We start from the raw sequence: 27,535 nt of genomic DNA on the forward strand, positions 1-27,535 counted from the left end.
AATCATCCTCTTAGGAACTCACAGTCAATAGACTTCTTACGCTTTCGGGCTGGGCGGTGAGTTTTAACTCACGTCGCTTAAATTTTTTTAAAAAATGTTGGTGGGGTTCTTTAAAAGTCCTAATTATTTTCTGTTAAAAACTTTCTCTGTCTACTTTCTTCTACAAATTGATTACAAGCTCTTCAAAGGTAAAGTGTAGAGCAACATTTGTACACAGCGACCGCACTTCCGCGGTTTCTTAGCAAAGTAACCGCTCCCGGCCGGCTTCCGGAATCTCCAATCAGACTTCCTCTGACCTGACGCCCCCCAGACCTTTAAATCCCGCTCCCTGCCTTACGCGCCGCTCGTCTCGCGCCCCCCGCCACCCAGGCGCCGGTGGAACGGCCCGTGACGTCACGAGGCCGGGGTCCAATCAGACGCGGCGTCTGGGAAATTTTAAACTTAAAGGCGGGGTGGCTCCTGAGCCGGGAAGCGCTGGCCCCGGAGGATTTTCGCCAGTCCCCCCAGCCCCTCTGCAGGATGGCGGAGGAAGGCGCTGTCGCTGTGTGCGTGCGGGTCCGGCCCCTCAACACTAGGTAGGTGCGTTACTGTGGCCGGTTCCGCCTGCGGCCTTCCGCACCCGCCCTGGTCACGGGGTTGAATCCCCTGGCGTTTCCCCGAGCGGCTCCCTGCCGGCTCCGCTGCCTGGTAATTGGGTACTTACCTGCCTTGTGCTTCGGTTTTATAAGTAGACCGGGAAGGAGCAGAGACCTTTCTGAAGGATACTTTTCAGCGGCGGGATTTTCTTAATTCTTCTCATTCAGGCTGTCTGACGTTAAAGACCTCAACCCGTCCTTTGCTCTGCCTGTCTCGCACCTGCGCCTCCCCCACACCACTCAAATCCCGTGGGAGTCATATGGCGAGATCCTCATCACAAGAATTTTACACCTAATGTCTCAACCCCCTAGCTCTTTACTGTACTGTCTGAGGACGAAGTCTAGAGTATCTTGTCGCATTGTCATTTAACACATTTACCCCTACTGGGTTTTTTTAAATACAGTGTACTGTACTAACAGGTTCTACCATCGTTTTACTGTGGAGCTTACATTCTAGTGGGGGAAAACAGAAAACAAAGTAAAAAATATGGAATGTTAGATGGTGATAAATAAACGATCTAGAGAAAAATAGAGCAGAAAAGGGAAATAAATGAATTCCATTTGTTTCTCTAGTCTCTGACCTTCTCCCAGAATGCCAACTTAAAGTTTGTGTGTCACAAATCCTTGCTGAGTACCATTGGGTGTTTAATAAATGAGAGTTTCAGAATGGGGAGTTTCCTGTCTTTAAGAGCTCATTATCTAATGCAAATGGCAGGTGTAAAGGAACCATTACAATACATTGTGACCAGTGTTAGGATAGTCAGATGCGAAGCTTTTGCTAGAAAAGTCATTAGGCCCTCAGGAAAATCATATCTGGATGAGAAGGATGGGGCTGGTGTCATGAAAATCTTTAGTGAGTGAAAGAATAGGTAGGTTAATGGAAAGGAAAGGCAGGGTATTCCAGGCACACAGGTGTTGAATCTGTCATTTTGTGGGGACTTAACAGGTATGCTGATTTATATGGAGTGTAGGATGTATATGGGTGTTTAGAAGACAAGATTGAAGAGACAGATGAACATGATCCAGGTCTTGTGTGCCATGCTAAGGATTTCAGAAGTTTCCAGAAGGTTTTTAAAGGTTTTAAGCATAAGGAACATAATCAGGATTAGATTTTGAGTCTATCCTTTTAGCTACCAGTAATGGCAAGGAAGGGAATTGGAGTGAAGGGCTTCACAAGGAAACTCGATGAGAGGGCAGGAGGTTGCTGAAGCCCCATTTAAATTAGTTGAATATATGTGAAATTCATTACCATCTTTTAAAATATTCTTCAGAAAATGAAATGTCTTAAATTATTTTTCATACAACATGATTTCTATGACCAATTATACTAAAGTGCAGTTTTTATCTTTTAGAGAAGAAGCTCTTGGAGAAGCTACCCAAGTTTACTGGAAAACTGGCAATAATACTATTTACCAAGTTGATGGGAGCAAATCCTTCAATTTTGGTAAGCTTATAATAGCAACAAAGATGAGCTTGTTATCCTTTTCAGTCCTTTTCCTATTAAGAGTACAAAAGGCTTATCAGTAATACTGGAATGATCATTAAAAGTCAGGCTAAGCCTTCTGTAAACTGCTTCATTGGAAACCAGAAAATGTTCATTTACCATATATGATAGGTAGAGTAATAAATTGATATTTAAAACACAGTTACAGTTGTGGTAAGTTGAAACTTTTTCTCCTCTTATTCTGTAGCATATTTGTGGTCTGAAACTGTAAGCTCAAAATATACTGCTTAATGTTAAGTTATATTTAAGATTTTTCAGTTCAATATGTTCTTTCTGCAAGTATTTTCTGTAAAATTATAAAGAATATGTGGTGAAGACATTCCTAATATTTCTAGATTACTCTTGAAAAAATCATACTATTCATACTTGCAGAATTTTCATTTATTCATTCATTTTGTAAATATTTATGTAGCACCAAAAATAGTTTTGTCAACTGGAATATAGCAGGAACCCCCCCTGCTTTTGTGGCGCTTATAGTGTGGTGGGAAGAAAACCATTAACCAAGTAATTATACTGTGATGAGATAAGCTTCGTGGGAGTTTATAACAGGGGCTCTAACTTAGACTAGATGTCACAAAAGGTACCACTTAATGCTGAGACCTGAAAGATGAGCAAAAGTTGAAGGCCTTAATGGTTAAATAAGTTGATTGGTTTAATTAATGAACACATATATAGTACTGAGCATGTATCAAGCACTGTTTTAAGCACCTCATGGTATTAATTCATATAATCCTCCTAACAAGCCTATGCAGTAGGTACTAATACCTTCCGCATTTTATTGAAGAACTGAAACAGATCACACAGCCAGCAAATGGAAGTCAACCTTCAGATCTATGTTCTGACTGTAGCATCATGCTGCCACTTAGCCACTGTTGAAAATAGTGAGGTTCTCAAAACCATAGGAATAAGAGTTAGAACGTTATCATCTTAGTGTTAAACCAGAAAGACCACATGTAAGGTTTTAGAGCAAAAATATATAGGAGATGAAAAATGATTCCTGTTAAAGGGTTGTTTGATGATATGGTAGGTTGAATTGTGTACCCCAGTATAGACATGTTCTTAGCTCTTAGTTCTGGTCCACATTCTGGTAGGTGTAGCTTAAAAGCTCTTAAAGATGTTAATTCAGTTAAGGTGTGGCCCAGCTGAATCAGGTTGAGCTTTAATCCAGATTACTAGAGTCTTTTATAAACAGAGTGAAGGTCAGAGAGAAGCCCAGGGGAGCAGCCAGAAAGTGGAAGTCAATGGAACCCAGAAAAGAAAGAAGATGCCACTATGTGCATTGCCATTATAAAGGCCAAGGAACCCCAAAGATAACTGGCCAGCTAGAAGATACCAACCTCAGAAGGGAGCAAGACTTCTAGCCTCTGAAACCATGAGCCCATTAATTCCTGTTATTAAGCCAGTTCAGGGAAGCGGACTTGGCCCAGTGATTAGGGCGTCTGTCTACCCCATGGGAGGTTCGCGGTTCAAACCCTGGGCCTCCTTGACCCGTGTGGAGCTAGCCCATGTGCAGTGCTGATGCATGCAAGGAGTGCCCTGCCACACAGGGGTGTCCCCACGTAGGGAAGCCCCATGCGCAAGGAGTGCGCCCCGTAAGGAGAGCCACCCAGCGCGAAAGAAAGTGCAGCCTGGCCAGGAATGGCGCTGCACACATGGAGAACTGACGCAACAAGATGACGCAACAAAAAGAAACACAGATTCCCATGCCACTGACAACAACCGAAGCGGACAAAGAAAGAACATGCAGCAAATAGACACAGAGAACAGACAACTGGGGCGGGCGGGGGGCGGGGGAGTGGAGGAGAAATAAATAAATATTAAAAAAGGAAAATGCCAGTTCATTGTATGGTATTTGTTTTAGCAGCCAGGGAACTAAAACAGATGGTATCAGCTCCTTTTTTCTTTTTCAAAGTAAAACTATATGCCAGGGTTTATGGAACATGAAAAACTAAGAGTAAGGGATGCCCAAGTGTTAAGAATCAAATACTACAGGTTCTCAGTGGCATTAAAGGTTTCAGTCATTCAGACAACTCCCCTGGCTCTGAAATCATGACCCCTAAGTTACCTTCAGATGTCAATTTGGTTTCCCTTACATTCAGCCAAACTGGAGGATAGCTGGTCATGACGTAAGCATTTCATTTTGTGATCACTGAATTTTTCATTGCAAGTCAGTATATTTCCTTCCTCACATCTATATTTCTTGTGAGATTTTTAATGTCAGGTTACCACCAAAAGAGTGGTGAGGAAGAGGTCCCCTTTTACAGATTAGGGAACCAAGACACAGAGACATTGACCACCTTGCTTAGTGTCACACAGTTCAGAAGAGGCAGAACCAGGATTTGAATCTAAGCAGTCTGATTCCAGAGCCCATCTTAACCAGTACGCCTCCTGCCCCTTAAAAGCACATAGGATAATTGACTTATCTTTTCTGTGTGTAGACCAACACATTTTAATGAATAGAGAAATGTATTTTCAGAGGAATAGTAAGTTGAAGAAAATAAGAATGTCTTAAGTATTTTATCATACCTATTTCATGACAATTTTATTTCTTTGGGTATATACTTATTCAGAATGAAAGCTGTTGGTATGAGCATTGTCTGGTTTAACTTCTCTGTTTTGGTTTTTTTGTTTGTTTGTTTTTAGATCGTGTCTTTCATAGTAATGAAACTACTAAAAATGTGTATGAAGAAATAGCTGTACCAATCATAGATTCTGCCATACAAGGCTACAATGGTTTGTATTCACTGCATGCTGCAGTAACATTTTAGTTTTACACATTGTATATTCATTTATAATCTGTGCATATATGTATTTTGTTTTGTTTTTGCAGGTACTATATTTGCCTATGGACAGACCGCTTCAGGAAAAACATATACTATGATGGGCTCAGAAGATTATTTAGGAGTAATACCCAGGGCAATTCATGACATTTTCCAAAAAATTAAGGAGGTAAATTATTTAGCTTACTGTAACTATTTGTTTATTATTGTTAACACAGAACCATAGGACTTTTTAATTTTTTTTTGTTTTGCTAATATAATTTCTTTATCCCTTTAATATTAGCACACGAGGATTCAGTCTTAAACAGTTTTCATAATTGTAAATATTCCTCTGGTATCTTTACATATTTTATTTTCTTCCAGTTTCCTGAGAGGGAATTTCTTTTACGTGTGTCTTACATGGAAATCTACAATGAAACCATTACAGATTTGCTCTGTGACACTCGAAAAATGAAACCTTTAATAATTCGTGAAGACTTCAATGTGAGTTACAATTAAAGCAACTCTAAATTAGACTTACTTATTGAGATTATTCTTGAACATTTAATTTTAATTTCTATATTTTTTAAATGTCTTTTTCTATGTTTTCTTTTTTTGAAGCCTTTGTAGAAGTGTACCACTTAAGTAATATGTGCAGTTTTTAAATGCTGACAGCTGTAATTTATTGGTTTAAGTATGTAAAAGTATCAAAATGGAAATATGAGGTTAGCATTTTCTCTGCTATGGCATAGGAAACAGTTTTGAGTATTCCTAGATTAGCTTACTTTCCTACAAATTGATAGTTCTCATTTTTCAATTCTAACCTCCATAAATGAATTCTGTAACAGTGTACCTTCTTTTTCTCAAAAAGTGATTCCCTTTCTCTAATCTTTCCATAATTAAACTTGTTTCAGAGGAATGTGTATGTGTCTGATCTCACAGAAGAAGTGGTTTATACATCAGAAATGGCTCTGAAGTGGATCACAAAGGGAGAAAGTAAGACTTTATGCTGTACTGATTTAAAACTCTTTTAAAAACTAACTTTTCAAGCAAGCGTGTTCAGGCCTTAAATCATACTTTTACTTTTAAGCTAAAATAAAAGTTTTTCTTTAGGTTTTAATATGTGCATCTGAAATACTCATTTTTACAGAGAACAGACATTATGGAATAACAAAAATGAATCAAAGAAGCAGTCGTTCTCATACCATTTTTAGGATGGTAGGTAATTCTTTTTCTTTTTCTTTGGTTTTTCCAATTATGAATGCACTCATTTTTCTACAAATTGCCTTTTCTGTCTAGATTTTGGAAAGTAGAGAGAAAGGTGACCCTTCTAATTGTGAAGGAGCCGTCAAGGTATCCCATTTGGTGAGTATTGATGAACCAATGTAACATACCATATAAACCAAATGAAAATTTAATTCAGCTCTGGGTGTTTGGTTTAATAAGACTTATTAACTGAACTGAATAGGAAAAAAACAATTTATTAATTGTAGCTTTACCAGTCATGTCAGTTGTATCATACTGAACATTAAAATGCTTTAGGAAGAATTCAGAGGCTCTTTCTATTATATTAAGACTAAAATTTAGATGTAGGGACTGTAGGAATTGAGGCTTTTCCTAACCAGTTATGAAGTAGGATTTTTTCTTTCATAAACACATTTAAGAGTTAAAGTAATCTTGGAATTGGGTGGGTTTTTTTTTTTTATCTCAGCTAGTAGAATTTGACTTGTGGGATCAACAAAAACATAGATTGAGTGATTAAAAAGGAAATAAGATTATTAGAGTTCTTTCTTAAGTACAGTAAGAAAACAGGTTTTGAACTAAACAGTATTTCAGACTATAAAGCTTTTTAAGCAAAGAGTGATATCTCCACTCTTCCATCATTTACATATTGTTGACTGCCAAATATTTATTTTATTTAGACTCTAAGTTCTACTACGTTTGCCTAAAGATTGATATAATCGTGTGTCCCACTATTTTCTCAAAATCCAGTATGTCTAGAGCCAAATTAATTCTCTCTGCCATTGTGAATTTTTCTTTGGCCACCTAGACTGGAAATCTAAGTCAATTTTATTTTATTTATTTATTTATTTTTTTTAAGAGGTATAGGGGATTTCACCCAAGACCTTGTAGTTGGGAAGCAGGCACTCAAGCATTAAGCTACAACCGCTTCCCCTAGGGCAATTTTAACTCATCCTTTTCTGCTTTCCCCTTTGTCTAGTAATTCACCATTTCTTATTGATTATACCTTTGAATAGTCCCACTGATGTCATACTCATTTAGGTTCTCATCTTTCTTGAATTACTAAATCATTCTCCTAAAACCTGGCTTCTGTGGCTCTTGTCTTCTTCCATCCATCATGCAGATTGCTAATATTATCCAAGCACTGCTGTCATTATGTCACTTCCCTGGACAAGATCTAGTCACTCTTTACCAATCTTAACTTTACTTCTACTACAACACATGGGTTCCTCTCTTATAGATTGGGCCTCTTAGTGTCTTTGAATACTAATGCATGTTCCCATCTTTATACCTTAAGTCATGCTGCTTTTGTCACCACTTTCTGCCTTTATTGTGTATCTGGGCCATCTGTCATAGATACTATGCAGGAAAAACCAGAACTATTTTAATGCTTTAGAGAAACCAAGTATCTGAAGTAGGACCATAACATAGAATACCTAGTTACTGCCCACCTCTGAAAGTCTCCACAGAGAGAAATAAGTTAAAGCTCTGACTTTATTTCAGTGCAGTCAGAATATTTACGGAGCCTTTACTATGTTCTGAGCATAGTGCTAGGCTCTGAGATTTAAAAAAAAAAACACCCCTTTACTCTTTACTATTTCCATTTAGCCCAAGCCACCATTGTCTCTCACCTAGATTCCTGTACAGCCTCCTAACTGGGCTTACTGCTACAATTCTTGTCCCTCTCTGATCCATTCTTCTCTCAGGGGCTACTGTAAATCTTTTAGAAATTTACATCAGGCTATGTCACTCCCTTGCTTTAAACCCTTCAGTCACTTCCCATTGCATTTAGAATTGCATCCACAGTTATTGCCCTTACTTACAAACCCTGCATAAGCCAGTCACTACCCGCTTATCTTATTTTGTCCTTCTCTCCACTTCACCCACTCTGCCCCACTACCCTCTCTATTTTTTTTAATATACTAAGCTCACTTCTATTACCAGGTATACTGCTATTCTATCTGGAGTACATTTTAGTTGGTTCCTTCTCTAGCTTCCAGATCTTAACTTAATGAGAGGCCTTCCTCTGCCATACAATTCAAATAACCCACCTTTTCCTTCCCTAGCACTCTATTTAAATTATTTGTATTATTACAATATATTTCTTGTTTGTTTGTTTTCTCTCTCCTTACTAACCTCAAGTTTTTTCACTTCCACCAATGTAGAAGGTAAGCTGCATGAAAGCAGAGACCTCATTTGTCTTGTTCACTATTAAATTCCAAGCACCTAACACAATGTCCTTGTGCATGATAAGGCAATATCTTTTTCTTTTCCAAAGCATTATTTTTTTTAATGTTTTAAGTTGTATATTTTATATTTTTTTGTCTTTATTTTTTTTTAATGTTACATTCGAAAAATACATATACCCGCCAGCCCTGCATTATTTTTTAAAATGTAAGGAAGGCTCTGCCTTAAAAGTGCTCCAGTCCCATTATGGATACAACCCATTAGCCCAACAGAATCAAGTGCTATAGGAGTATGTATATAAAGAACTCGAGGGCATGATAGAGAGAACAGTTCTTTGAAGGTGTCAAGGAGGACAGATAAAGTCAAGAAAGGTATCTCTCGAAGGGTAACATTAGCCCAGGACCTTGAATAAAGGATCAGGCAGGCTAGAACCTCAAAATTACCTAAACAAAAGGAGCAGCAAAAACTACTGCCTGAGAGGTATAGGTACATTGGGTGTTTGGGGAATAGTGAGTAGTTCAGTTAAAGTTAAGATTAAGTAATGGATAGATAGAAGACTAGAGTAACACAAGTGTCAGATTGTAAAGAAACCTACTTACAATGGTAAAGTTTCAGACTTTATGTAGAAGAGAACCTGACAGCATTTTGTAGGATATATCACAAAAAAGAAAGGATGAGATACAGAGAACAGTCTGAGTCCAAGAGAAAGAGGAAGGCCTAAACAGTGAGATGGGAGACAAGGATACAGATGGGATACTCAGATATACCATGTGTTAAAAATGTTTCTGGAGCTCAAATTTTATTATTTCAAGTTACCCTTCTAAAGACTTATTTCACTCTATGTTACAGAATTTGGTTGATCTTGCAGGAAGTGAAAGAGCTGCTCAAACAGGAGCTGAAGGTAATGAAAGCTCATGAATTATGTTTATCTTAATGTCTTCCTATTCTTTTACAGGATAAAAAGTGCTACCAAGAATTTTAGAAACTGATAAAACCAGTTATTATTGTTGTTATTATCTTCTGATAAAAGTCTTTAACATAAAAATCAGGATCTGTACCTGACTAATTATTTACCTTGGTCTACCATAGCAGCAATTCAAAATTTGGAACTATGCAATTGATGTGATCAAATAGCTGGAAAACCCAGGAGAGTACCATGAAAACTATCTTACTTTTCATAATCAGTAAGGAAACTCAGAAAGGCAGTGGGGTACATAATAATACAGGCATTAAAATCTCCCATAAGATAAACAACAATGGACAAAATTATCCCATTTACAATAATAACTTAAAATAATACCTGGTAGGATATTTAACAAAAATTGTGCAACACCTATAGAAAGAAAACTTTAAAACAGATTTGAAGGCCAAAAATAAATACTTAAACAAATGGAAAAGCATCCCAAGGGCTTAAGTGGGAGTATTCAAAATCATAAATGTCAATCCTCCCTCTATTAATTTTTATATTTAACACTGTCCTAATAAAAATATCAAGTGCATTTTTGTGTTGTTTAAAGTTTATAAGTAAAATGAAGATTTTAAATAATTTATATGGGAAAATAAAAACAAACATGACTAGTCAGGAAAACACTGAAAATGAGAAGTAAGTAGAAATTTAACCATACGGGATAGTAAAACGTATTATAATATAATAGTATTTAAAACAGTGTGATAGTGATGCATGGATAATCAGCACAATGGAACAGAAGAGTAAGTCCAAAGAGAGTCCCAAGTACATACAGAATTTGGAATATGATAAATGTGGCCCTTCAGGTTTGTAAGGTAAAGATAGATTATTCAAAGAATTGGTGGCCACTGGGGGGAAAAAAAGGTTGGATTCATACATCATACCACACACCAAGGATACATTATAAACAGCTCAAAAATTTAAATGTAAAAACAAACCATAAAAATTACTGGAAGAGAACCTGAAATGATCAAGACCTTTCTAACTATGAAAGTCCAGAAACCATAAAAGAAAGACTTGGTAGATTTGACTACATGAAAATGAAAAATTTCTCCATGGCAGTGATCACCATATAAGCAAAGTCAAAATGGTAAATGGCAAACTGGAAAAATGTGCTGCTTGTACTTCAGTCAAGGGGCTAATATTCCTAATATGTAATGGGCTCCTATCAGTTAATAAGAAAAATACCAATAGCCACTAGAAAATAGGGAAAGGTTGTGAATGAATAGTCTATAGTACTAAAGTAGTTTAGCTCACACTTATACTCCTGCCATGTGCCATAAGAAGAGGTGATCCAAGAAGGATGAGAGGTTTGTGAAGCAGACCTGAACTCATCCTGCAGCCTGAAATAGAGCCACTCAACTGAGCCATACCTATGTCCAGTCGATCCTCATACCTGTGAACAAGATATAAATGTTTATTTTAAGCTGGTTTGTTAAGCAGCAGTATTACAGCAATAGCTGACTAATGTTCCTATGAAATAACATCTGTTCAAAGTTGTTTCTTACAATATTTTTTGTATAAGTGGTAGATTGAAAACCTACATGTCCATCAACAAGGAGTTGGTCAAATAAATTCTGATACATCTATACAATGGAATTCTATGCTATAAAAAAACAAATGACCGCTTGTATTTTTTAATGTAACATTTTCTTTGATATATGTATCTTTAAAGAGAGATGGAAAAAATGAAGGCCTATATTTACTGATGTGGAAATTTCTCTTAAAATAAGTTGCCAAGTGAAAAAAAAAGCAAAGTGCAGAATAGTCTGTATAGTATGCTATTACTTGTGTAAAGCAGGAAGGGAGGAAATGAATGTATATGGACTTGTGGAAATGAATGTATATGGACTTGTGTTTTAAAAATCTATGAGAGAATAAACTGATTTTCTGATGTAGGGATGGGACTTATGGATTGGGGGATGAAAGCAAGAATGAGCATTTTCAGAGTGTATTTAACTTTTGATGTTTAAGCCATGTGATCATACTAAAAATTTAAAAATAAGATATTGGGAACTATGTAAGTAAATCCAAGATGTCTATATTATGGAAATTTGGAAAAAAAAAATTGAACTGAGGTTGAAGGAACTCTTAGGAAATGGGTTTTTCTCCCTCTTATTCTTTTCTTGGTCATTTTTTTCTTCTTTTGTAAAGTTTTAGATTACATAAATTAACATCAAAAATACAGGGGATTCCCATATACTCCACTCCCTCTCTCTCCCACACTTTCCTCCATTAAGAGCGTCTTTCATTAGTGTGGTACATTTGTTAAAATTGATGAACACATATTGAAGCATTGCTTCTTAGTCATCTTTAGGGTGTTTGTTTTTCTGATTATGTGTTTTTTTCTGTTTGCCTTTTCTCTCAGGTTATAACATTTCAGATTTGCTTAATAGGTGGGAGAAATAGGCAGAGAACTACCAATGATATTAGAAGTGGGCTTAGGTCCAATCCACAGCATAGACTTTAGCATCTGACTCTTTAATTTCTAATTTTTCACATAATTTACCAATGATTAAGTTCATCTTCTGGTATAGGGATCAGCAAATTTTTCCTACAATGAGCCAGATAGTAAATATTTTAGAATTTGTGCATCACGTGGTCTTTTTGCATATTCTTCTTTGTTTTTCTGTATTATTTTGTTTTGCAGTAGCCTTTAAAATGTAAAATATATTCTTAGCCTGAGGGTCATTGGCTAGATTTGGCCCATGGGCCCACTTTCCCAAACTCTGATACAGTAGATTAATTTTTTAAGACACACTTAAAAGTGATTTTAGTTTTAATGTTTGTTTAATAAATTCAGGTGTGCGACTAAAGGAAGGCTGTAATATAAATCGAAGCTTATTTATTTTGGGGCAAGTGATCAAAAAACTTAGTGATGGACAGGTTGGGTAAGTTTATCCCATTTTGCACTTACCTATTAATGCTTAAGTTTTGTTTGATTAAAAATTGTAATATTTCACTGGCACTCAAATAAATATACTGATTTCTTTAATATATTCAGAAAGTGATTCTGTGATTCTGTGATCTTATATAATTTCTTGTATGTCTGACTTACCTACTGAATTTCTATTTTAAATATATTTTGTTACTACTTTTGATCTGCCTTATGTAACCTAATAAGCACTAATTTCTTAAAACTGTGGCTAATTTAAATCATCTGCATTAAAAACTAACCACTTAATGTTATACAAAAATTCCTAATCTTTTTTTTTCCCCAAACCCATATCTCACTAAGTGGTTTCATAAATTATCGAGATAGCAAATTAACACGAATTCTCCAGAATTCTTTGGGAGGAAATGCAAAAACACGTATCATCTGCACAATTACTCCAGTGTCTTTTGATGAAACCCTTACTACTCTCCAGGTGAGTTTGATTTTCATCTCAACTTAAAATGGGGGAAGAGCAACCTTTAAGAAATACTAAAGTTAGGCATACTTTTGTTTTTAATTGGCATAGTATATCATAGAATTGATGTGCTATATATTAATAGTACTCCTTAATTTAATTTTCCCAAATTTCCATTTATATTATTTTTATTTTTATATATTTATATTTTTCCCATTTTCACAATTTTTTCCACATCCAAGTAATATTTTACTGAGATTGATTGGATATTCTTCCCAAAATAGCCAATTTTTTTAAAACTTGGTTTATATTAAAAGGAAACTTTATATCACTATTATAAATGAAAAACTGGTATCACCTGTCATGAATAGAAAGTAACCAAAAAATTATGTATGCCTAGCAAAATAATTTTTATAATTCTTGCTAGGGAAATTCTTGCTCAGAAAGCATCTGAACCTAAAATCTGCATTTTGGGTTTTTTGTTTGTTTGTTTTTTGTTTTCTTTTTTAGAAAAGGGAAATGGGGGATAAGTGAGACATGTCAATAGAATAGCTTTCTCAGCCAAATACTCATTGTTATTTAATGGCCACCTTCATGTACTCACTTAAAGTCACTTTTGATATTCATACTCTGAGAAGTGTTGCTTTAAATAGCTGTAGATCACTGGATCAAGTTCCTGTCATGTATACAAAAATAGAGTCCCTGGCTTCACAGAATTTATACTCTTAAAGGGAAGATAAAACCTGTCCTCCAACATCATAGCCCTGGATTAATAGTTAAGTTCCTAAAAGGTAGGTTAGAGTTCATAGGAAGAAGAGAATGCTTTTGGCTAGAAACAGCTTCTGAGTGAAGGAAGCATTTGCACCAAACCTTGAAGGGTAAATAGGAGTCCAGTAAGCCAGTCCTTGTAGGTTCTCTTGGCATCTATCTAAATATTTTTTTGACTCTCCTGAAGACTAGCATCCAGGGTATATTATAGAGCATTGCTCTAGGGATGTAGAATATGTTCAATAGTGTTAAGCCAATGGGGTTGAGTATATATTGATTTTTTTAAAAAACCTTAATTTCAAACCTAAATATTATTGATTGAATTAGAATTTTTTCCTTAAAATGTTCTTTTGTTTCATTTTTTTAATTTTTATTTTTAAAGAAGCTTTAGATTACATAAATGTTACATAAAAAATATAGGTGGTTCCCATATACCCCGGCCCTCCCACTCCTATACTTTCCCACAATAACAACATCCTTCATTAGTGTAGTACATTTGTTACAATTGATAAAACATATTGAAGCATTGCTACTGACCACAGACTATAGTTCACATTATACTTTATACTCTATCCCGCACAGTTTTGTAGGTTATGACAAAATATATAATGGCTCGTATCCATCATTGCAATGTCATGCAGGACAATTCCAATGTCCCAAAAATGCCCCCATATTACACCTATTTTTCCCTCTCCCTCCCCTCAGAACCTCTGGTGGCCACTGCCTTTATGTCAGTGATAAAAGTTCTTCCATTGCTAGAATAATAAGGTCTACTTTAGTCCATTGTTCATTCCCCAATCTTCAGGATTCAGGGATGGAGATACCTACTCTATTTCTAGTTAAAAGGGGGTTTTTATGGCTAAGAGATTTCAAAGTGAGTCAGGAAGTCCTTCCAGAGGTTATGCTTATGCACATCTAAGCAGGATATCACTGACTGCCACAGTAAACAGTGCCTCAAACAGTGGGGCTCCTGAGGGCTCTAGAGACATTCAGGCACTATAAGCAGAGCAGACAGACAAGCTCAGGAATTCGGCACCCTGTCAGTGGGCCTTACTTTGGAGTGTATGCTCTGCATTGTAAGTCAGACTCATTTATAGTTTACCTACACATGGCTCTTCTGCCCCCTTTATTTGAACCTGTAACTAGCACTGTACTCGTTAAATATATGTCCCAGAGACTTAAATCTTTGGTTCATGTGCCAACTGAGTCCTGAATCTCAACAGATTTGCAACACCTACTGTCCAGTTCACTGAACTCACTCAGGACAACCAACAAGGAGATGATGATGGACAATGCCCATCCCAAGGAACAGAGAGTGTCTGCAACTGCAGGCAAGATTGTTCCAGCCATTTGAATTAGAATATTTTAATGTTGAAAACTTAATGCTCTTGTATTTTTCCCCAGTTTGCCAGCACTGCCAAATATATGAAAAATACTCCTTATGTTAATGAGGTATCTAGTGATGAAGCTCTCCTGAAAAGATACAGAAAAGAAATCATGGATCTTAAAAAACAGTTAGAGGAGGTATGTGTGAACCATGTATTTCAGTAAAGAATAGGGGCAGATTTAGAATTGAGATCTGTCCAAATGTTTAATTCATGATTATCTCAATTGCTACCATTCACATTTAAAAGAAATCAATGGATAAAAAAATTTTAATTTAGTTTACTATGAACTGAAAGACTTACTTTCCTGAAATTATTTAAGGTTTTGTTTTTCATTTCCAAAGGAAAAATTTGAGATTTTCAAAATGAACCAAATAGAGATAATTTTTAAATAGCCTTAGAATCACAAATGCATATGGAATTAGATTAAGAGAAGAAACCATGAATAGTTACTTAAAACTATCCTCTGTGTTTTTTACCTTTAAAAACTACCTAAAATATCGAATGATAGTATTAGAAGATGAGTACATCTTATCCTTTTTGTAGGTATTCAAATCTCTGCTTTTATGATTTCTCTGCCAATTTTCTGTATATTCTTAGGCAATTAATAGAATTGTTTTAGCAAAATTGTTATAATCTAATACATGGCATGTAGAATAGTGACATGAGAAGAAATGTATATTTTACTACTTTATAAATTTGAGGAATTATTGATTATGATAAATATATATTGGTGTTCTGGAGGTAAGGTGTATTTTATTTCAGTAGAATTAAAATTCTCATAGTTGACGTACAATTTTTTTTTTAGGAGGTACTGGGGGTTGAACCCAGACCTTGTACATGGAAACGGACACTCAACCACTGAGCTACCTCCAATCCCTTATTTTTTTTTAGGAGTACGTACAAATTTAATATCCTAAATTTTCAAGGTGTTAAAATCTAGCTAGGTTTATTATTAACATAACCCAAAATTACATTCTATAGGTTTCTTTAGAGACTCGGGCCCAGGCTATGGAAAAAGACCAATTAGCCCAACTTTTGGAAGAAAAAGACTTGCTTCAAAAGGTACAGATTGAAAAAATTGAAAACTTAACACGGATGCTAGTGACCTCTTCTTCCCTCACATCACAACAGGAATTAAAGGTAAAATTTGAAAGATGGCAACTGAAATTTGGTTTATAGAGAATAGAATTAGTCTTTCTGTGTATACGAGATCATTTTTATTTTTTCTCTTTAGGCTAAAAAAAAACGAAGAGTTACTTGGTGCCTTGGCAAAATTAACAAAATGAAAGACTCAAACTATGTAAATGAATTTAATATGACAGCAAATATAACAACAAAAACACACAAGACTACTGTGACTTTAGGAGAAATTGATGAGTGTGAGTACTTTTTCAACTGGAATTACTTTTAATTATAAAAGGATCGCTTTAAAGAGAGACTTTATAATTTAGTTAACATGACGAACATTTTAATAAAATGTGTGTACTTTAGATATTACAATGGAGATTATGATTTTTAAAAATATATAATTTTAAGAAAGTATTTGGAAAGTTCCCTATTACTTCCAAATCTCGTCAGAATGATACACTGTAGTTGAAACACATAAGACAAATATTTTTATTGTTTATTTTTGTTCCAACCATTATCCAATTAAGTTAGTATTCATATAACAACTGCCTTAAACTTTGCTAATCTTGAAATGGTAGCATTTATACTGGAATCTGTTTCAAAATTATGTCTCCAACATTATACTCTATTTTCTGTGGGCCTTTTAAATTCTACTTACAGTGATCAAATCTCAATTTCATAATTTGACTTTTACCTATTTTATATTAAGGATCCTATATCGTATCACTAATTGCATCCAGTGGTCTTAATTTACATAAATCACATCTGTTGTTAATGTCTTCTTGGCATTCATAATCTGAAAAGCACATATTAAAATTTTGAGCTTATTATTACCTTTGATCAGAGTATAGTTTATTGAACTTTATTTTGACTTTTAGGAAATTTTATAAACGTGTTTATGGATGGATTTCTTTTTCCGCTAATTACAGCTATCTGTTCAGAGTATGATGTTTTCAGTAACACTCTTGATACATTAACAGAGATAGAGTGGAATCCAGCAACAAAGCTACTAAGTCAGGTAACTTAATGTATTTTACAGACCGTTATCCTTTACTCTTTAAAATTCCTTTGCTATCGGATTTTATTGCTACTGCAGCACACTCTTAGCTCTGATTTAATTACAATAACAGTTTCGGTTCTACATAAGACTTCCCCCACTCTTTACACAGCTAAATGATAACTATATGGCATCCAGAGGGAGGCTAAAAATTTTATAAAACATATATGTTAATAGATAAAGCATTGTTTCTGGTTCTTTACCAAAACCAGATATCTACAATATTTTAAAGTTTCTGTTTTGATTTGGGCAATCCCATGAATGTGAAAGGGGTGATTTTAAGTGTCCAAATTCTAAAGCATACAATGAAAGAGTGCTACATCAAGGAGGGTAATATTGCTAAATACCAAAAAATAAAGATAACTGTGTCATCTTATCCAAACTGTTTAAGAATACTGTAGTAAATAAGTAAGTTTAGATCCAGGTTCACTTTATAATAGGCTGTTAATGTTCAAAGACATTGCTTCTTGGTAACTTATTGGCATTTAAATTAATCCCATAAAGTATTACTGGTGAATTTCTTGTGTCCCTAAGACATACTCTAGAAGTGTATTGTTGTCGTTTTTAAATCCCTGGTGTTAGCCTTTATTATTTTTTTTACTCAATCCCGGTCAAGATCGTCTTCTATTTTAAGTTAGGTAGCTTACCAAAATGTAGACCCTTTACTTTACTCTGGATCAAGCTAGACCATTAGAAAGATGCTGAAGAAGTGAATATCCTAGAAGACCAAGTGATTCAAAGTGGTTGGACTAATCCAGTTTTTAATTAAGGAAACAAAGAATATAGAATTTAAATTCCCTCTCACCTGAAAATCTGGTTTTGTTGTTTATAACAGGAAACTTTGGAAAGTGAATTGAACTCACTTCGTTCTAACTATGATAGTCTGGTATTAGAGTATGAGCAACTGAGAAGAGAAAATGAAGAAATGGAATTGAAATTAAAAGAAAAGAATGACTTGGATGAATTTGAGGCTCTAGAAAGAAAAACTGAAAAAGATCAAGAGGTAAGAGATAAGGAAATTTGAAACTAAATTAAAGCCAAATTTAAAAGAAAATTGTTCTGACTGTATTGTAATATTGAAGATGCGGTCATTTTCTTATGTACACACAATTTGGAGAATTTAGGGAATATTTAATTCATTAAAAAATTTAAAACAGTTAAATCATATTTGTATCATATGTGCTTATGCAGGAAATGAAGAAATTAAAATCTTTGGAAAGATTTGGTAGATCTGCCTATTGATAGATTTTTCTGGAGGAAATGGTTTCTTTATATTTTGTCTGTTATCAATTTTTAATTTCTTGAGCATACCAGAAATGATGCGAGGAGCATAGCATTTCCTACTGAGACCAATATGAATTTTAATACCTAGCCAAATGCTTTATGTGTAGCTATTCTACACATATGGGTATTCTACACATAATACCCATGAAATGTAGGATTAAATTTAAATTTGTTTGAATGGAAATAAAAGCTTTGTTACAGAATCCTTTTTCCTTTTTAAAAGGGTGAAAAATTAAGCTATGATACTGAGAAAATGATCTCATCTACTACATATTAATGTATTTTTTTCTTTGTAAAGTCTGTTTCTAAATTGCTAGAACATTACTAGAATAGTTGGAGAAGCTGATTTTTCACATTTTGTTTTTCTTTTTTCCATATAAAAGAGTTGTGAAAATTATTAAAACCAATACTAAATAGTTTTTATCACAGTTTTTAAATGCACTGATTAAATTTTCTAAGATATTATATTAGGCGACACCCAAAATCCAACCCAAAAAAATCACCAAACTTTGGGAACTCTGTAATCGTCCAAAACATTTAAGGATTTTCTTGGTGTAATGACCTGGTCCTCAACCTCAAGTTCTCTGACAGTATGAAATTATTTTGCAGATTTTTTTTAGTGCATATTCATGCACTAAAGAGAATGAGAAGCTAGGGCTGTTAACAGAATTGCAGGATGATCCATGAGTCTCCCTTCAACCCCTCTCCTCCCCTCAGAATAAAAGCCAGTGTTTTGATTAGTTGAAATATGAGTTAATTTGCAGCTACTTTGCAGATATCTATATGAATAGCAACAAATGGATGAGATCATTTTCTCAGTATCATAGCTTAATTTTTCACCCTTTTAAAAAGGAAAAAGGATTCTGTAACAAAGCTTTTATTTCCATTCAAACAAATTTAAATTTAATCCTACATTTCATGGGTATTATGTGTAGAAAGACAAAAGTTCATAAGTTCTCCATAGTGTTTTGTTTCCCTTGTATTAAAATTTACATGTTAACAAAATGCCATGAATAAAACTGGGTTTTATTGAGAGGTAGGAATCTGGCATCCTGGGTAAGGGCAGATCTCTGGAGTCAAACTGCCTGGATTTAAATTCCAGTTTTGCTGGGATTGTATAGGAAACGGGCTGGCTTTTATAATGGGAAATTTATTAGGGCAAAAGCTTGTAGTTCCTGGACTGTGCAATATCCAAATCAAGGCACCATCAGAGATGCTTTCTCACAAAAGTCAGCTACTCTTGATCCTAGTGTCCTGCCATGTGGCTGTCAGGCATGTGGCAGCACTCATCTCCTCAGCCTGAGCTGCTCTGTGGTCTCATCCCCTTAGGTGCCTCCCCTCATGCCTCTGTGCTCTGCTGGTTCCAGATTCCGAACCTCTCTCAGCTTCTCTTCCTGCAGTCCTCTTTCTCACATGGCAGAATCCTTTTCTCTCTGTGTTTATATAAGACCCAGCAAGAGGGTGGAGACTCAACCTAAGTCATGCCTCACTTGTGTGGTCCAATCAAAAGGGTCTCACATTCACAGGTATGGCTTCGTTCAAAAACATAACCTTTCTTTCTTGAGATCCATAAAAGAACTTCAAACTGTCGCATAGCTGTCTGTAAATCTGTCTCTGATCAGAGCTTGTCATGAATTATGAGCAAGGGCCTTGAATCTCTCAGGGCTTACTTCCTGCATTTCTCTTCTCTTGAGGTTAGATAAGGGACTTGCCATCATCCCATCTATTTCCAAAATTTCATCTAATTTTTCATATGCACCATATTATAAATAATAATATGGCTCAAATGGGACACAAGTAAGGCAATACTTTCTCTCATTTTTTCCTTACATCATTAATATTTTCCATTAATAGCAAAATTTGAAGCTCACTGAATGAGTTGAGCCGGCATTCAGAAAGATTACAAAACACCCCAGAATGTATGCCTTGTATCTCACATTTCACATTTCTTTTTTAACCAGCAGTCAAGGGGAGAAATAATTCTATTCTCATTCTTAATTGAACACAAATTGAGATTCTAAATTCTTTAAGGTAACCTGATCAATTATGTAATAAAAACATGTCCTATTCAAAACAGGTTTTCTGTATCCACTCCATTTAAACTGAAAATGTCTGTCTCTATACAGTAAAATATGTTCCAAAACTCTCATTTTAGGGAAAAGTTTAAACAAAAGGAAATAAAAGTCAAATTATGGCCTTAGAACATGTGGTCTTTGCCCTGGTAGCCTAAGCATTTTGTAAAACGTCACTAAAGCTGGAAGTAATTTTCAAGTGGGAATATAGTAATATAAGATGTTTAAATTGTAATTTTAGAGGGAGGAGTAAAAAAGGACAAGTACCACCATACTCAGTGAGCAGGAAAAATCTCATCCTTCTACCTATTTTAATTTGATTTATTTAATTTTATAATTTCTACAACTTAAGGAATTTTGTCTATGACTTTAAATGTGTCTCTTTACCTGCCCAAAATTATAGTTAAAATCTGCAATATTTTCTTATCTAATAATGGATTAACTCTTGTTCAGACTGTATGTTTAAATCATTTTTGCTATTAGTACACTTTCTTTTTATGCTAATTACTTTTGCATCTTAATATATCATTGTAATTATATGCTGATCTTTTTTTACTTCTTTTTTTTACTTTTTTTTTTTTAAAGAAACTAGATTACGTGTTACATTGAAAATATAGGGAATTCTTATATACCTCATCCCCTTACACACTTTTCCCCATTAATAACATCTTTCATTTGTGTGGTACATTTGTTACAATTGATGAAAACATATTGAAGCATTGCTATGAGTCATGATCTGTAGTTTATGTTATGGTTTACACTTTGCACCATGCAATTTTATAGCTTTTGATAAAATGTATAATAGCATGCATCTGCCATTGCAATGTTTTGCATAACAATTCCATATGTCCCGTGTTGCATCTATTCATTTCTCTCCCTCTCCTCAGAACCTCTGGTGACCCCTGCTTTTATCAGTGATAAAGTTCTTCCATTGCTAGAGTAATAAGTCTATTTTAGTCCATAGTTGCATTCCTCCAGATGTTTCTTGTTCATTACTCAATCTTGAGGATTTGGGCATGGTGATGCTCACTCTGCTTCCGAATGATAGAGGGTTTAGATCCCATGGGGCAGATGGTTGGAACTGTTTTGCTCGCAGTTTTAGATACTCTGATTTTTGGGGTAGGCGATATCCATCATCATCCTTTTGTTAGTTGTCCTGGGTGAGTCCAGTGAATTGGAGGATAGGTGTTGGCTGCAACCCTGCTGAGATTACAAAACTTACATAACCTCTTACTGTGTTTGTAAGAATCAATACTTAAGATAAAGAGCTATTCAAATGAAAACTAGGAAAATGTTCCCTTTTTCTAAGTGTTTATTTTCTAAATGCTTTTAAAAACTGATTATGTGCATCAACTGTAACAAATGTACCTCACTAATGAAGGATGTTGTTAATGTGGGCAAGTATGGGAGGGTAGGGAGTGGGGCATATGGGAATCCCCTATTTTTTCAATGTAACATTTACATAATTTAAAGTATTTAAAAAATAAAATGGTTGATTATTTGGTTCTTCCTTTCTTGGTAAATGGGATTTGCTTCCACAAAAATTAGAAATAGTCAAGGAGGAAAAGGTAAAATATAAAGCCAATTTAAATTGTAACCAATAAAAATGTCTAAAATTGTGCTGTACAATAGGGTAGCTATTAGCCATATGTGGCAGTTGAGCACTTGAAATGAGACTTGAGACTAATTTAAATGGATGTAATACAGAAATAGACTAAACTGTCTCATTAAAAATTTTTATATTGATTACATAGAGAAATGACAATATTTTAGGTATATTAGAGTAAGTAAAATATATTATTTATTTCACCTGTTTCATTTTACCTTTTTTTAGTTGAAGTTTATCATTCATACGTGAACATCCATAAACAATAAGTACATAATATAAGTTGTGAACTTACAAAACAAAATATATGTGTCATCAAACAGGGCTCCCATTCTTTACCCCACCACCACCACCTTGTGAAAAAAATTGTTAACAATTATGAAAGAGCATCGTCAAAGCATTACTACTAACTATAGCCAATATCTCACATTTGGCATATTTTTCCCTCAACCCACCCTTTTAATGTGGATACTAGGAAATTTTTAATTGCATGTGTGTCTCATGTTATATTTTTATTGGACAAAGCTGCTCTAAAATTGGCATGTTTAGCCCTAGTGTGAAATCTAAAGTCAGGACTGAATTAAGCATCCAGAAAATATTATTTAAACAAGATACTATTTTCACAAGACATTCTATTAGAAATTGCTTTTGCTCTTTACGGTCTCATCTGATTATGAAGATTAAGTTATTCTGAGAGAAAATATGTTCTCTTTGGTAAATTGTAGTTTACTTGTTTTGAATACAAAATTCTTTGGTACTCATTTAATGCCACAGATATTTTGATAGAAAGGAAACCTTTTGTTTCATTAAGTATTCCTTCTACTTTTAGACAGTTGAACCATATAAATAACATCATCCTTCTCCTATTTCCCATAGAATAAACCAACAGGGTAATAATTGATTATCCCATACCTCTGTAGCTTTGGTGACACAGTAATAACATAGAAAAGGCACTGCATGAAACTACCCTAAACCAAACCTAGAGTTCAAATCACAATCCATTAAAAAGTAGGGCAGTGTAGAGCCAGATAGACCTTACAGGATAAATTCATTTTGACCCTTATCTAAAACAAAAGTCTATTAAAAGTGATTGTAAAGTTTGATTACCACTTTACTGCCTCTCCTCTAAGAGATATATACTAATTTGCTATTGACATTTTTGCAGCTTTGTTAACAGGTGACATAACTGTTATTGGGGCCAAGCTGAGGGTTTTTTCTGGTTTGCTTGTTTGTTTGATTTCTTAATTTTATGCTTTTAAATAATGAAGGGGTCATTTGCAGTAGCTTGATCAGTTGATCTCAGTCCCTTTTTACTATGTTGTTGGGTGATTCTCAATCAGTGAATGAATGCTTTTTTTTTTTTTTTTTGCTTTATTAACTATTGGTTTGCTCTGTTGCCTGTTCACATGCTTCTACAGATGCAACTAATTCATGAAATTTCCAACTTAAAGAATTTAGTTAAGCATGCAGAAGTGTATAATCAAGATCTTGAGGTGAGCATTTATGTTGGTATTTCTACTGATCAAAAACTAGAACTATAAAACATACATCAATTGTAATTGAGCATGATTTCAGAAAATAGAAGAAATTGTGTGTTTTAAATATCAAGTCTTTGAATTTTACTGTCTGCCAGTTTAATGTTCTTTTATATAAGTTCTTTTCTTAAGCCCTTATAATTCAAATCAGATACCTAAATTATGTTTCACTTTCCTTTGAACTTTTAGAAGGAACTAAGTTCAAAAGTAGAACTGCTTAAAGAAAAAGAGGAACAAATTAAGAAACTACAGGAATACATAAACTCTCAGAAGTCAGAAAATATTAAAACGGATTTGTCATTCTCAATGGTAAAAATCAGGTTTATTTTGTTTATACATTTACGTTTATAGTATACCATCTTCCTTATCATAGTCAATGCTTATATTGGGGCTACTATGTGCCAATTGCTATAAAAATCCCTTTACAATAGAGAATTTCTTTCAGTCCTGTCAGTAATGCTATAAAACACAGACTATTGGTATCATTGCTGTCATACAGAAGAAAAAACATTCAGTAACTTTTTTTTAAATTTTTATTTTATTGAAGTATATCATTCATACATGAATACACATAAAATGTATAGTAAAGATTGCAAAGTTACAAAATAAACATACGTAACATCACACAGGGGTCTCATACATCCTCCCTCCACCAACTACACCAAATATAAGATAAGGAATATTGATGGTAGTAATATTCAGTAACTTTTTAAAGTTTTTATTTTCTTTTCAGTTTTAAACAAATAATATATTAATGCAGTCTCATAATATAAGTAACTGTTTTAACAGATTGGTGAGTATTATTTCAGAAACTTCTTTGGTATAAGAGATCTTGGCCTATAGTTTCTTTGCTCTTTTGTTTCCATTTGAGCTTTTCAAAGTACTTGTTATTACCTTCTATTATGACAAATGATTCTTTTTTAAAAGGAATCACATTATTTCACATCACACAGTTCTGAGGCCCTGGAAAGGAAACACTTCCATACTTTTCTAGAATGCTCACTGATAGAATAGCAAGCAGAATTGTCTATGTTTTTAAATTCTTGCTTCTTTCCTTCTTATTCACTATTTCATGTAATCATTCATTCACACAATAATTTTTGCCAAGAGCCATATGTCTAGGTTAATGTACTTCTCTCTAAAAATGAAGTGTTGTATCTTTTCATGTATTTATCTGCCATTTGCATTTCTCTTTTTTTTTTTTTTAAGATTTATTTATTTATTTATTTATTTCTCTCCCCTCTCCCCCACCCACCCCAGTTGTCTGTTTTCTGTGTCTATTTGCTGCATCTCCTTTGTCTGCTTCTGTTGTCAGCGGCATGGGAAACTGTGTTTCTTTTTGTCACATCATCTTCTGTCAGCTCTCTGTGTGCGACACCATTCCTGGGCAGGCTGCACTTTCTTTTGCGCTGGGTGGCTCTCCTTACGGGGTGCACTCTTTGCACATGGGGCTCCCCTATGCGGGGACACCCCTGTGTGGCAGGGCACTCCTTGCGCTCAGCGCTGCACATGGGCCAGCTCCACACGGGTCAAGGAGGCCTGGGGTTTGAACCGCGGACCTCCCATGTGGTAGACGGACGCCCTAACCACTGGGCCAAGTCTGCCGCCCCTGCGTTTCTCTTTTGCGAGTAGCCTGTTCCTACCTTTTCTCTGTTTTCCTAGTGGATTATTTCCCTTTTTCTTTTCAATTCATGGTTTAATATCCTTAATATCAACTCTATAAACACTTGCCTGTCATAAATTGGAGAGAGTAACTCAAAATAAAATCATACAGGAAATTTGAAAAGCCTAGTTGAACAACAATTGTGTTACCTTCTATTTAACAATAACAGATTTCTTAATTTATAGTACTTCCATACATTACCTTGAAAATTTGGGGGGAAACTTTCTAAAATGTTTTTATTCTATGAAACATTTCATTTATCCTGAAAATGTATTTAGTAATTAGCATATTGCATCCGTTTTGATTAAAGTAACATATTTATGTTCATGTTCTCTTAAGTTTTTTCCAATTCTAAGAAAATAAGATTTCAACAAATTCCTTTTGTCATGTGTATATTATCCTTTTTTCTCTAGGAAAACACTGAAGACCTAAAACAAATGAAACAGACTCTTTTTGATGCTGAAACTGTAGCCCTTGATGCCAAGAGAGAATCAGCCTTTCTTAGAAGTGAAAATCTGGAACTGAAAGAGAAAATGGTAAACAATTTTTATAATATTCAAAGTAAATCACTTGTAATTATCAGTATATTTTTGTGAATTGTCGGTTTTTCTCCCAATAGAAAGGACTTTCAAATATGTGCGAGCAAATGGAGAATGATATTCAGTTATTTCAAAGCCAATTGGAGGCAAAAAAGAAAATGCAAGTTGATCTAGAGAAAGAGTTACAATCTGCTTTTAGTGAAATAACAAAACTCACCTCCCTTGTAGATGGCAAAGTTTCAAAAGGTATTTTATATTTTCAGACTTAATAGCTTTATATTAAGTTTCAGTATCATTTGGTATTGGCATTTATGAAGATTTCCATGAGTTTCAAATATAATGTTTTAGAAATTATTTTCAGATAAACTGAAACTGATTAGAAAAGGTTGAATCAAGGACTGTTTTTAAAATTAAATTACCTGTTTGCCAATCTTGGCTCTTTCTTTAATAAATCTGATATAATATGATTGACATAATCTAAATTTTGTGTATAACTTCAGATTACCCCAATAACTATAAGCTATTTTCTTTAATTTACCAAAAACTTTCTAGACTTGCTTTGTAATTTGGAATTGGAAAACAGGATTACTGATCTCCAGAAAGAACTGAATAAAGAAATTGAAGAAAACACAGCTTTGCATAAAGAAGTTAATTTACTTTCAGAATTGAAGTCTTTATCCCCTGAAGTAGATATGCTAAGGAATGAGGTAACTACATTTTTAGGCAGTTAACCCTTTTTTTGAAATAATTACTTTGGCAATAGCACCTTAAATATTTTAACATGATTTATTTAAAGTAGCAGGCATGTGGCACTGTAAAATTTGAAACTTAACATTGAATTTAACATAGAAATGAGTATAACTTACCTTCTGAAAAATATATGTATTTTAACAGGGTACTCAGTGTGTAATCCATATAGCAGCCATTTCTGTGACCCTCTAATGTTGCATTTAGATAGCAATCTATGGCTCATTCTTAGTCTTGACTTTTTGTGGGGGAGGGGTACTCTTCATATCACTATGTTGAATTAAAAAGAAATGAGGTAGAAGGATGGCATTGATAGAGTTTTAGAAGCCAGTGTAAATCTTACAGGCTACTGAACAATTCTGTAAACCTATAGCCTGTCAGCCTTTCCTCTCTCTATCTTGCTAAAAGAAATTGAAATGGCAGTGATTTGAGTACTTTACTATATCACAGACCATATACTAAAAAACTTCAGGAACACTGTTTTATTTAATCACCTATCAAGTCTTCAAAATAGATGCTAGGTTTTCACCCCAAGAAATAATTATCAAACTAATAAATGCCTGTGTGAAGATTTACCTCCCATCTTCCTCCTAAGCCCATGTATACAGCAACTAGACTGTATTACCCTTCTTTCCTTTTGTATTTCCTTTATCTCCCCTCTTTTCCCACCTCCCTCTACCGATATCTCCTACAATGATTAAACTATTTTTAAGATGGATATGGATTACCTGTTATTTGTGCATTACAATTTTTTCTTTAATCTGAGCTTCATTCAAAGCCTTCAGAAAAAAAATATAAATCTGTAAATCAAGTTCTGAGCAAAAGCATAAAGTGCCTTGCCATACCATAAAGTTAAAAAACAGATAAGGAAATAAAGATACATCCCAATTCTGTATTTCTACTTGGTGTCCTTCTCCATACAGTTCTAACTAGTACTAATGGAGATTAAAAACCAGAACTCTGAAGATTAAGTTAAACAGGATAATATATTAAGTTATAGAAATGTGACAATTAGAATATTGCCTTTGCTCATTCATATCTTTGCATAACTTAATTCAAAATAAAGCTTGTTTTTTCCTGAAAATTGCTTTCATGAATCACATT

General features: G+C 34.5%; 1 protein-coding gene across 5 annotated transcripts in view; it reads left to right on the forward strand.

Moving 5' to 3' along the window:
• The first annotated feature begins 457 nt into the window (after positions 1–457).
• Positions 458–27,535, forward strand: part of CENPE (centromere protein E) — a 68,495-nt gene continuing 41,417 nt past the window's right edge. For 4 of the 5 annotated variants that reach the window (XM_058294680.1, XM_058294688.1, XM_058294695.1 and 1 more), the window contains exons 1-21: positions 458–575; positions 1,988–2,079; positions 4,783–4,872; positions 4,970–5,088; positions 5,283–5,402; positions 5,813–5,894; positions 6,049–6,116; positions 6,198–6,263; positions 9,177–9,228; positions 12,098–12,185; positions 12,533–12,662; positions 14,817–14,936; positions 15,782–15,940; positions 16,035–16,179; positions 16,858–16,946; positions 17,821–17,988; positions 23,366–23,440; positions 23,672–23,791; positions 25,559–25,681; positions 25,765–25,930; positions 26,237–26,391. In XM_058294680.1, coding sequence (XP_058150663.1) covers positions 520–575; positions 1,988–2,079; positions 4,783–4,872; positions 4,970–5,088; positions 5,283–5,402; positions 5,813–5,894; positions 6,049–6,116; positions 6,198–6,263; positions 9,177–9,228; positions 12,098–12,185; positions 12,533–12,662; positions 14,817–14,936; positions 15,782–15,940; positions 16,035–16,179; positions 16,858–16,946; positions 17,821–17,988; positions 23,366–23,440; positions 23,672–23,791; positions 25,559–25,681; positions 25,765–25,930; positions 26,237–26,391 — 2,283 coding nt within the window. In that variant the 5' untranslated portion in view covers positions 458–519. The remainder of the gene's footprint in view (positions 576–1,987; positions 2,080–4,782; positions 4,873–4,969; positions 5,089–5,282; positions 5,403–5,812; positions 5,895–6,048; positions 6,117–6,197; positions 6,264–9,176; positions 9,229–12,097; positions 12,186–12,532; positions 12,663–14,816; positions 14,937–15,781; positions 15,941–16,034; positions 16,180–16,857; positions 16,947–17,820; positions 17,989–23,365; positions 23,441–23,671; positions 23,792–25,558; positions 25,682–25,764; positions 25,931–26,236; positions 26,392–27,535) is intronic. The other variant, XM_058294693.1, reaches the window with a different exon arrangement.

Source organism: Dasypus novemcinctus, chromosome 1 (assembly GCF_030445035.2).
Source record: "Dasypus novemcinctus isolate mDasNov1 chromosome 1, mDasNov1.1.hap2, whole genome shotgun sequence".
Taxonomy (NCBI): Eukaryota; Metazoa; Chordata; class Mammalia; order Cingulata; family Dasypodidae; genus Dasypus; species Dasypus novemcinctus.